The 11,847-nt window shown below is 41.8% G+C and overlaps 1 protein-coding gene across 1 annotated transcript; it reads left to right on the top strand.

The window, feature by feature from the left end:
• The first annotated feature begins 265 nt into the window (after window positions 1-265).
• Window positions 266-10,113, top strand: URM1 (ubiquitin related modifier 1). Its single transcript, XM_078603448.1, has 6 exons — window positions 266-653; window positions 3,964-4,060; window positions 6,058-6,128; window positions 7,089-7,170; window positions 7,760-7,808; window positions 9,162-10,113. Exons 2-6 carry the CDS (start codon window positions 4,026-4,028, stop codon window positions 9,228-9,230), a joined length of 306 nt encoding a protein of 101 aa, XP_078459574.1. The 5' UTR covers window positions 266-653; window positions 3,964-4,025; the 3' UTR covers window positions 9,231-10,113.
• The last annotated feature ends 1,734 nt before the right edge of the window (window positions 10,114-11,847 follow it).

Raw genomic sequence — 11,847 nt, 5'->3', positions numbered from 1 at the left:
CCTGCTCAATTAATGTTTCATTAAAGAGCACCAAAGGTAGGCGTTATTGGGCGGATGGAAAGTGTTCACAATGATGAAATATATTACTGTGCAGTGAAGAAGAAAAAATTATGGCCAGCAGCCTGCCAAGCGTGACACACCTGGCAGGGCAGGTAGGACGTGAAAAGCATCACGTAGCAAGCCTTGGCTAGCCAAGCCCACACCAGAGGAAGACTCAGCAGGTAACAACAGCATTGCAGGTATTGACGCCACAGGGGGCGGGAACAGAAGCCAGGCAATCACAGGTGAGTGCTCTGACCTGAGCAAAACGGCAGGAAGTGCCTCACCTATTTGGCCAGGTGAATAGCTGTGCGCGAGCCGTGGGTGTCACAGTAAATTGTTTTTTTATTGTTCTACTTTCGCGCACACACACACACGGATACGGACACATACACTGACACACACACATAGAGACACACAACGGGGTGCAACACACACACTGAACACAAACGCCAGATACACAAAGACACACAATGGAGGCCCTGGGCGGCAAGGTCCCCTTCTGGCTTGACGTCTGGGTCATGGTGGGTCTGGAGGTGATGGCGCTGCTCGTGACCTTCTACCTTTTGCCGGAAGGAGTCACAAAGTAGATCAACTTGTACTCAACCCCGTTGGTGAGTTTGTGTGTATGTATGTAGTGGAGCGGTTAACGCGCTGAGCTACGAACCTGGCGACCTAGGTAGACTCAGCCTCAAATCACTTCCTGGTTTGGTTTGTGAACATCACCACTGGGGAGACAAAGGCGGCCGGGCGTTGGTTTTGTGCCGTTCCGGCCTTCATAGGCGCTCGCTAACAGCACTTGCCCTAACAGTCTGTTACGGGCTATACGGGGGGTCTTTGTCTTTGTGTCTATGTGTCCATGCTGTGTGTGTAGCGTAGTACATTGTAGTGAGAAGAGTGTGGCTTTATTTACCTGTAGCTTTATTTACCTGCAGAATTATGCAGTTGTAAATTATTTAATTGTTCAAACACTTGCGGAATGTATGTACATACCTATGCATTGAGTGAAGTGATAATTGTGAATTGAACGTTTAGTTAACTTACTGCGTAAATAAACTATGGGACAACCCTTGTTGTTTGGGGGGGGGGGGTGTTATCAAGTGTATCAGTTTATGTTCGTAGAAATCTTTGTGTTATCCTCTACCGATACAGGCGGTGGCTATCACGCACTTAATTGTTCCATTATCAGCATCCCTATATGATAACGCCTGCAGAGATAACATTGACTCACGATAGTGAAAGGACATTTAAACAATTTGTTGTATATTTAATATAACACATCACACACAAGCCTTAATTGTTTATATCTTGTGCAACAATTCCAGCCTGCACGTGTGCTCTCATTCCTCCAAAATAAGCAAAATGTTATTTTCGTGTCAGTAAAAAAACTAAATTTGTCACAATGCGTGTGAATACGAGACGGTGGGTCCTTAATATATAAATAAAGTCGCAAAGCAACCCCTTAAAAAGCCGCATGCGAGTCTGGAGCTGCATGCTGCCAACTCCTGCTCCTGTCGAAATAAATATGATTTTATGCTCGCATACACATAGGCAGTTTGCAATATTTGTTAAATAAATATTCTATTATTTGTTTGAACATTTTTAAAAAAAAGTAATTGGCCGTTATTCAGTCTTTTGAGTTAAAGGGATGTTAGTTGGTCCGGATTTACTGAACATGACTTAAATTTATAGCAAAAAAAATCAGGGCATATCTGCAGTTGATAGTCCTGTAGGGCGGTATTCTGTCGTAAAGTCACCGCCAGAGGGCAACATCGCACAACGCAAACCACCAACAAAGAGCATCGACATGTGTCAATGTGACATCCATCCACCAGGGGCCCCTAATTCGATATTTTGTTTTAAACAACTGCAACTTTCATATTGTACGGATTTTTATTGGAAAAAAACATTTTCCAAGAGATCATTATGAACATAAAACTATGCTGCTTTAAAATAGGGAGAGATGACTTCTGGAAGATTATTCTAAACAATTGGATCGTTGTCTTACAGAAGATAACAGATTACTGGAGTTGTTTGATAGGTCATAATGAATATGCTGCTTTACAATGGGTAGAGATGTCTTCCCAAAGATTATTGGGAACGACTGCTGGTTTCTTGTTATATCGACATAATGTCAACCCCTTATCCGTGCCCTCCCTTATTACAGACCAATTCGGACCTTATTGGTCACCCCGTGGCCCTTATAAATCTCAACGTTCATCCTTCAAAGTCCCATCAAAGGGGAGAAACACAAACAAATAGACAAAAACATTTTTGGCCCGTATTGAAAAGGCTGCACGCTGTATAGTCCTGAAAACTAAATTTCCCTGTTCAAGAATACGGGTAAAGTATTGGCTGACCGGTATGGTGGAGTAGTGTAGTGTAAAGTAGTGTATTGCATACCTGTTAACCCCTTATCAGTGCCCTACCTTATTACAGACCGATTCAGACACTTATTTGATGACCCCGTGTCCCTTAAAAATCTGAACGTTCACCCTACAAAGTCCCACCACAAGGGAGACACACAAACAAATACACAAACACATAGACAAACACATAGACAAACAAATAGACGAACAAATAGACAAACGAAAATTGCCCGAATTGAAAGTAAGCCGTTTGGACCTGAGAACTCAATTTTCGTGTACAAGAATACGGGGTAAACCGTGTGTCAATATAGTCTTGCTATGGAGCACCATCTATAGGCTAGCAAGATTATTCTGGACCACAAGATTTAAAGCGCGTCTTCCGGAAGATCAATGCACTTACAACTTTTACTTTAAAACAATTACAGGGAGGGAACATTGTTTATCTTCGCCGGGTGTGTGTTGAGTTGTGAATTCGATTCCCGCTCACGACGATCAATAACGGTGGCGAATCTTTGAAGCGATCACGGTTCCCCCCCTAGGTAAACTTGACCTTAAAACGAGTAACCTGGTTCGACATAGGTACTGGTCCATACCTGTCAACCCACACGGTTTACCCTGTATTCTTGTACAGGAAAATTGAGTCGTTCAGGTCCACACGGCGTACAGCCGTTTCAATGCGGGCACATTTTTGTTTATCTATTTGTTTGTGTATTTGTTTGAATGACTTTGCAGGATGAACGTTGAGATTTCATAAGGGGCACGTGGTGACCAAATAAGTGTCTGAATCAGTCTGTAATAAGGTAGGGCACTGAGAAGGGGTTGACAGGTATCAAGTTCAAGTTCATTGATTAGGTATAGCCCTGTGAGCCATTCGGCTCTTGAATCGGGTGCAACCGCAACAAAGAAAAAACATGAACAAGAAAACATCTTAAAGTGAATATGTGACTAAGTGCAAACAGAAAATCCAAGAAAAGACAGCAAAATATTGCAGAAAAAACACCGTACATCAACGCTGTGTGCAAACTTCCCAGTGGTATGCAAGCTACTAGCCAACAGCACTTGCCCCCACCACCACCCACCACCGCCCCGAAGCAACCCGTCGAGGCTACACGGGGGATGTTTGTCTTTTTCTTCTTCTTGGTTCTTTCGGTAAAGTCACGTAGAAGGGAAATAATAAAATAAAACATAATAAAATACAAATAAAAAACATTTGTATTTCGGTAAAGTCACGTAGAAGGGAAATAATAAAATATTAAAAATAAAACATAATAAAATACAAATAAAAAACATTTGTATTTTAGGTTTTATTTTTATTATTTTATTATTTCACTTCTACGTGACTTTACCAAAATAACCAAGAAGATAAAAACATAATAAAATACAAAGAAAAAACATTTGTATTTTAGGTTTTATTTTTATTATTTTATTATTTCCCTTCTACGTGACTTTACCGAAAGAACCAAGAAGATGAATCCCTGCAGTCACGAAAGCTTTAAATCGAAAAATAAAATCTTTGTCTTTGCCGAGATGATTGACGTTTGCGTTCGTCTGGCAGGCATCGCGCTGGGCACCCCCTCCACCCCGCCCCCGATCCCAGGCGGGGTCCTTGCAGCAGCAATGGCCGCGCCCATCTCGCTCAACGTGGAGTTCGGGTGAGTTAGCGGCGGGGAGGTGGTGGCTGGTTTGCATCGCCTGAAATGTTTCGTAATTTATGCCGCAGAATAAAACGTTTCGACTTTGCTAATGTGAGAATAATTTACATGTAGTGATTAGTCTGAACGCCCCCCTACCCTCGCCCCCATCCTAGGCTTTGTTTACTTTAAATTCAAACCAGGCCTCGCCACGGTTTCAATGAAATCAAATGAGAGCCGAGATTATCATCAACTCAAATATAAAAGCACAGTCATATGAGCTGTGATATGTTCAGAGCCTGGACCTTTGCGTAGTTCACACCACGCCAATCCGCTGCTGGATATAGGTTGGTCGGCGCGCGTCGTGTTGACCAAAGGGGCCGTCCATAAATGACGTCACGCGATTTTTTACCCCCCCCCCCCTTGTCACACGGCGTCACAAAAAGTCAAACCCCCCTCAGATATGACGTCACAAAGCTCTGCCCGCCCCCCCCCCAAAACCATATTTCTAATAAAAAAAACATGCTTCAAATCACTTTAAACTATTGTCATTGTAGTGCGTATTTAATGTGACGCTGCACTCTGATGTTGTAGGAGAAAACATTAAAAAGGAGGCGTTGGAAAGCTGAAATTTTGCATAAAATTCACTTGGGAATATTCAACGTCTAACTAAAACTGCAGATGTTCAGAATATTGCATTGAAATGTTCTTATAATTATAGAATATTAAAAGTAATTATAACTATAAAATACTTAACTTTGTAGTATAACGAAGCAAAATGGAGAGTACAATTATAACAATCACATTCATTCCAAAGAATGAAAAGCCCTGGTAGAATCATTAGAATCAAAATGTTTAAAAAAGTATGCTTCTACATTCTCCCATGGAGAAGCAAAATGCTACTTCATTGAATAAATAAAAAGTGACCTTAGTAAATTAAAATAATCAAATACTTAATAGTGAAAATTAATCAAAATTAGTGTTATAACAATTATATTTGATTCATATTTATTTAAAGTTGCGCATTTTTACGTGATGTCACATTTCTAAACCCCCCCTCCCCCCCTCGTCACACATCGTCACAAATGTCTGACCTCCCCCCCCTTCGGTGCGTGACGTCATTTATGGACGGCCCCATACTTCACCACGCTGGTCGATGCGGATTGGTGAGGGCGAGCGGCGTAGACGTGGGAGCATAGAACGACAGTACAGTACTGTGCAACAATGCATGTTGCGCCACTGCCCTTTGCTGCCCACCACGTATCCCCGCAGCCTATACCAACCTGGTGTGCATGGGACAGTTGTCAATATCAAGCCCGCTTAGCTTGGAGATGTGATGAGACCGGCCGAATTAAAAAGGGATAGTGACTCCATACTCTTTGGTTCTTTCGGTAAAGTCACGTAAGTATAAAAATAAAATAAATCACGACGTTTCGGGCGCAACACAAGCGTCCCACCTGATGACGGACGCTTGTGTTGCGCCCGAAACGTCGTGATTTATTAAATTTTTATACCTACGTGACTTCACCGAAAGATTCCTGCAGTCACGAAAGCTTCAAATCAAGGGATAGTGACTGTGATGGCTAAAACAACAGCAGGAGTTTTAAACAGCGGTTGTAAGTCAATACTATAATCTTGTCGCCATACGTGGCAATCTTGTCGGGTTGGTGGATGGTTAATTACAAGGAGTTGGGCATACATCTGCTCAGTGGCCTAACCCAAAAACAAATATGGATCATTGATTATATTGCTGATGAAACCTATCTATTAGGTTAACGGTAAGCGTGGTATGGTAATAATTATCTATTGATGGTAAGAATGGTATATTAATGTTAATCGTGTTGTGATGACGGTAAAGATTGTTGGAATGATGGTTAAGGTGCTGTGATGATGGCTCATAGTTTTATAATTATGGTGAGAGTATTGTAATTATGGAAACCGTGATGTATGGTAGCACTGCTGCAGTGATGGCAAGAGTGTAGTGACAGTAGCAGGCCTTGCTGAATGTCTGTTTACAGCGGTGGTGCCGAGCTGCTGTTTGGTGGCGTCAAGTCCCACAAGGTGGAGCTAAGTCAACAAGAAAAGCCTTGTGAGTCAACGTGGGTCCTTTACAAAGGCACTCCTGTCATTTTACATGTCGGACAGTGTAAAACCAATGTGTACCTAACAACACAAAGAATTTTACATGCTTGCACATGCAAATATGTGCCAGTAAACCGCACATGTCTGTGTGCTAAAACATTCATGTGTCAGGACATTTTGTGTGTGGTAGTGTAAACAAATTCTTTTTTGAAGTTGTAATATATTTTGAAATCACTTCGTAAACTGATTGAAACTGATATGCAATATTGTCATGAGAGTATGTTATCACAAGAATGAAGCATATGTCTGCATCACTTGTTAAATATGACTGACTTGTTGGGAATTTGAAAAGCCAATGTTGCTTGTCCAAAACTACTGTTCATAGAAAAAATATATATAAAATATGTACAGGTCTTACACCTGGCATGAATAAATAATCAAACCTGTGTCTGAAATTGCAATTCTTTGTAGTATATAATAGTAATTCTTTAGAGCCCTTTGGCTATCCACTGGCCAGGACCGGTTCAGATGGTACATGTCACTGATGTTAGTCGTGGCTGGGAATTCAACTCTGGTGGCCAGGTTTATGACTTCATCTCCACCCCAGTAAAATAGTCAGGTAAGTGACCATTTTACGACACGACACACTATACATGTTAAATACATTAAATCTCGAATCTACGTCCCTCTTTCCCACGGATACTAAAATTCACGGGACCGCCGTGGTCCACAACAACTCGTGCAATTTGATGTAAGTTTGCAAATGTTGGGAATTGTGCGGCGAAGAACTCCTCTCTGCAAATTTTCTTCATGGAGGAGATGAGTTTTTATCATGATTTTTTTCCATCGATTAGAGGATCCACAAATAGCATCCCCAACGTGAATGCCAATTAGACAATTTTACCGTAATAATTTTTTAATTTCGTAGGACACATAAGGGGACAATTCTCTGCCGGTGTGTTTGCAGGGGATGTGCGACAGCTGTTGGTGTGGATCCGGACAAACCTCCTTAAGGAGCGGCCAGAGCTCTTCATCCAAGGCGATAACGTGTGAGTGGGGTGTGGGGTTTGGGTTGTGGGTTCTGGTACTCAATACATTACATAAATTTTGTGTAATGGACAGCCCACAGTGATTTTTTTTTGTATTAGTTCTACTGATCATATCTGGATTCGAATTAATGACGTCCGTTTCGCCAAGATGGTGGTATTAGGTGCGTTTAGGGTGACACGAAAGCTTGTTATAGATGGGCACCGAGAAGGGTACTGTCTCCCACATCATTGCATTACATGGGTATTACATGTACATGCAAAAATGAACATCTTTTGAACAAAATAAAGTTTCACCTTATGTCAGAGAGCCTGGGACACAGTATAGGTGTGTGTATCTGCAAAATAAGCACTCTTTGTTTTGTTGGGGTTGCATCTTCCTTTAATAATGGCCCTGTCGGAGATGCTGAGGTTGAATTTGAATTAATAATGCCAGCAGAGACACATATGAGCAAGCTGACCACTAGGACCAGAAGGCTGTGCCCATGTATTTGTTAGTGCATTGTGCTGTAAGTTAGTGCTTGTGCTGACATTGCTGTGTGGAATGATGGTGGTGCTTGCTGCTGACTGGTCGCTGGTCTGTATTGCACAGGCGGCCAGGGATTCTCGTGCTGATTAATGATGCCGACTGGGAACTGCTGGTGAGTGCTCTTATGTAACCATGAAAAAGGGGCAAGGCAAGTGATAACCGCGAGTATAAACGTCATCACTTATGTTCAAATGGGGCCATTCACAAAAATAAATTCCAAAAGTGTCTGGCACATAAATGCGCTGTACAGTTTGCAATAATACCATCCACACACAGCTTAAAACTGCAATGGTTCTGAAACGGCAAAGAAAATGCACACTCGCTTAGAAGTGTTTGCAGGCGCCTAGGCTGGTGTGTTTTTTACACGGAACGTTTACTTTAGTGACAAGAGTTAATGCATTGTTTGTCAAGAAATGGTGAATTACGTCTTGTCAGTTTTATCACTACAGTCTCGTCCCATTACATATTTTTAAGACGTCATCTTCAGAACGCATCAGTGCTTGGAATGCTTTATCGAATGCCAATATCTGGTGCAGTAGGCGGGCAATTTTCGTGATGCTTATGTGAATGCAATTTCAGGGCACAATAGAATATTGAACACTATAATACTCATCTTCTTGGTTCTTTCGGTAAAGTCACGTAGAAGGGAACTATAATACTCGGTCAATATCATTGACTTGAATGAAGATAATTCCATACATTTGAATTTTTCATTTAGTCTTCATAGATTGGGTTGTTATGAAAACTGCCCAAATGGCACTATTGCAGTATTCACTTAATTTGGCTGCCAGCCTGTGTTTCTGTCATGTAAACATAAATAATTGTCCTTTTAATCCATGAGACCCTGTGGATTTTTCCCTTCACAAAAAGGCATAAAATGTGTGTATTTTTTACCCATAGTGATACATTTATCTTGTAATTTCCCCCCAATTCCATTCCGATTGTGCTATACATGCCATATTATGAGATTAAGGATCCGTTCATACTTCTTGCAGAGTTGTGCAAACCTTTGTGTTAGGGAATGGTCCACAGATGCTGATGTCACAGAGAATTCCTTTTGAGATCGCTGTACGTGACTTCTGGTCCATACAGTTGAGGCCAGAATTGTCCCCCCTGTTCTGCATATGAGAGAGTATTGTTTGTCGTATGACAGACTACGATATTTTAATTCTCAGAGCTGGAATTTCGTGAAAATAAGTGCAGCACCAAATTTTTATTTGTGCATTCATTGGTGACCAGGCTGAGATAATCAGCTCGCTACGCTTGAGGGGACCCAGTTTAATTGCAGGTGGCTGCCTGGAATTAAACCCAGGTCCTCAGTAGTGCCAGCTCAGCACTCTGCCTGTTGAGCCACTTAGCCACCTCAGAAGTGCATGTTTATATCTTCACGTTTCACTGCATTCTCAGCCTTTGTCATAGTTGTATCGAGGCGTGGTGTGTGTGTGCGTGCGCGCATATGTTACAGGGGGAGTTGGACTATAAGCTGGTGGACAAGGATACGGTCGTGTTCATCTCCACACTGCACGGGGGTTGAGTCGCCTACGCCAATAGCACAGCAGTAAAGATCACGGAGGAGCTTGCTTCACATGAGATTCGCGTTTTGTCCGGTCATCCAGAATACATCGACAAGTTTTAGGGGGGAAAAAAAAAAAGCTGAAATCAACAAAAAACTAAACCTGAGATGATGCAGCAAAGACGCTGTCACGAACAATTGCACAACAGAAATTCCGAAACACTTTTCACGCACGTGATTCGTATACTCGTGGCAATATGCCGTGTTTGTACATTTTCAGTCGGCTAGCGAAACATTTTCACGAACGTGCCCATTTCATTTCAGCCCCACTGAGCATTCAAGCACACAGTCGAGGTCTGACCACCCTTTGCGCTTCAGCTATTGGAATTTGTGTTGCTGAAACAAGAGCATTATTTCACAATGTATTAATATCAACCAAAGGGTTGCGTGGCAAGCCACACCACCATCATGTCTCTAAAGTACTGGTGGGCTAATTTATGAAGATAGAAAACAAAGCTTTGGGAATTTGGTTATAAAGTTCCCATGCATGATATGGCCTTGACATGGCTGGCTCAATTTGTTTATTTTATGTCGAGCCGAATTAAATTACGACAGTTACGAATAAAACTGTTTCCCTTGCTGATGTTTACGTAATGTGTGTGGTTCACTAGCTGGCTTTGCATTGTTTATTTCTGGATAAAAAAAAACTCACTGAAGCCTGAATTTTCGGTATTTTGTTGAAACTCGTTTGGACAGCCAACCACTGGAGTGCCTTGAGTAATGGTGCAGGGTGGTGCTTGTTTTGGTGTGTTATTTGGGCAGCTGTGGTGATTGGGGAACAATTACGTTGAGTTTAAGTTAATATAACGCAGCATATTTAAACGAAATAAAAAATCAAGATTTATGTGGTGTTTGAATTTTTTTGTCATGAAAATGTAAACAAAACCGTATTATGATTACACTGAAAATATTAAGAAATACAGTTTTGAATGTCACGAACCTCATGGCAATACATCCTCCCGACAGGCACTTAACAGATTTTAGTTTAAAGTTTGTGCCTTTTTAAAAGTGAGGAATCCATAAAAGAATGTCTGAACTCTAAAGAATGTTCAAGACCATTCCAGCCTCCGGATAAATCAGCAAGACAAACATTTCTTGACCTTGGTAAACAACACGCCCCACAAAACCGCTGCAGGACATTTAAGAAACTGCTTTGTATTTTGATGAAATACAACACTTATCACCAAATAATGTTTTAGTATCGATTTAAAGCTTTCGTGACTGCAAGGATTCATCTTCTTGGTTCTTTCGGTAAAGTCACGTAGAATGGAAATAATACAATAATAAAAATAAACCAATTAAATAATTCTCACGACGTGAGAATTATTTTATTGTTTTCTCACGACGTGAGAATTATTTTATGAATGATTCAGACTCTGTCTCCTCGACAGACCTGTTCTCCACCTGAGGACGGCTACTTGCGTTGTGGCCGAAGCGTCGTGAGAATTATTTTATTATGTTTTATTTGTATTATTTTATTATTTCCATTCTACGCGACTTTACCGAAAGAACCAAGAAGAAAAAATAATGTTTTAGTATTTTGGCAGTGCAGTTTTTTCTATTGAATTGCAGTCAAAACAACTGTTGGGGTCAGCTTTGAAAACATTGGAACATTATACCCTGGAATAAGCACTGGAATTTATGTGTATGTCCATTAAAAATGGGTTGCCTCTACATATGTAAATACATTTCTATTTAATGTATCACCCTTTGTCAATATACCCTTGATGAAGCCCCACACCCCCATTGTCTTGGCAGTTATGGGGCTTATTCGATCATACTTCACGCTGGTTGGAGTGGGTTGTGACCCCTGACCCGCTCTTGACAGCGCTCGTCACTGATGTTAGTCATGGCCAGGAATCGAACCCGGCTCACCAGGTTTATAACATTGTAACTGGTCTCCCACGGTATGATTATACAATTTAGCCGATATTGGCACGCCACTTTCTCGATAGGCATTCGTGTTGAATTGGCTGAGGATTTAAATGCATTTTTATAGAGGTGAAATCACTTGCATCGCTCTCCATGTCGTCAGATCTTGGAAGCTAATCAGTCTGGCGCCTTGTGCTTGTATGGAACCATCGCTCTTTGCATGCCACGTTGTCATGTGCGTCTGCCTTGCTCCGCTGCGTTGTGTGGGCAGCAGAGTAGAGTGCATCAAAATTCGTTGTTTAAACTGTACAGCGATTCTCTGCTTCCACCTCTATGAAACATGCTGTTGGATTATTTGGCTGCTATACGTTTCGACATGATAAGCCACTTCGTTGAGCTAGAATTTGTGGCTAGGTAAAGAAAAACATTTATTATTTTCTTAACCCGCCCCTACTGGACATCTGTGTAAAGGGGCATTATAGCTCATCGGATTCCTCCATTATAAACACATTACTGCGGAGGGAGCTGGTAGGAACGTTGGGTTGCTCGGTCAATGGCCAGGGTCAACGGCGGCGTGGTGTATTCCGCAATATGCCCGACTGTGAGGGCGGGCACAAGCCGGCGTGAGTAGGTTAAACGTTGAGTTTTATAAGGGCACCACGGGGTGACCAGCCCCTCCCCACCCAGCCCAGCCCCACCCCTCCCA

Source organism: Lampetra planeri, chromosome 20 (genome assembly GCF_965212315.1).
Source record: "Lampetra planeri chromosome 20, kcLamPlan1.2.h2, whole genome shotgun sequence".
In the NCBI taxonomy this organism is placed as follows: domain Eukaryota; kingdom Metazoa; phylum Chordata; class Hyperoartia; order Petromyzontiformes; family Petromyzontidae; genus Lampetra; species Lampetra planeri.
Note: the sequence above shows the minus strand (reverse complement) of the source record. Positions and strands in the feature narration are given on the sequence as shown.

What these genes read in the sequence shown, in the direction of transcription:
- URM1 (XM_078603448.1), top strand. Translation starts at nt 4,026, where the DNA reads ATGGCCGCGCCCATCTCGCTCAACGTGGAGTTCGG. An exon ending in TCGCTCAACGTGGAGTTCGG is followed by an intron (nt 4,061 to 6,057) that starts GTGAGTTAGCGG and finishes GTCTGTTTACAG; the next exon opens with CGGTGGTGCCGAGCTGCTGT. An exon ending in ATGCCGACTGGGAACTGCTG is followed by an intron (nt 7,809 to 9,161) that starts GTGAGTGCTCTT and finishes CATATGTTACAG; the next exon opens with GGGGAGTTGGACTATAAGCT.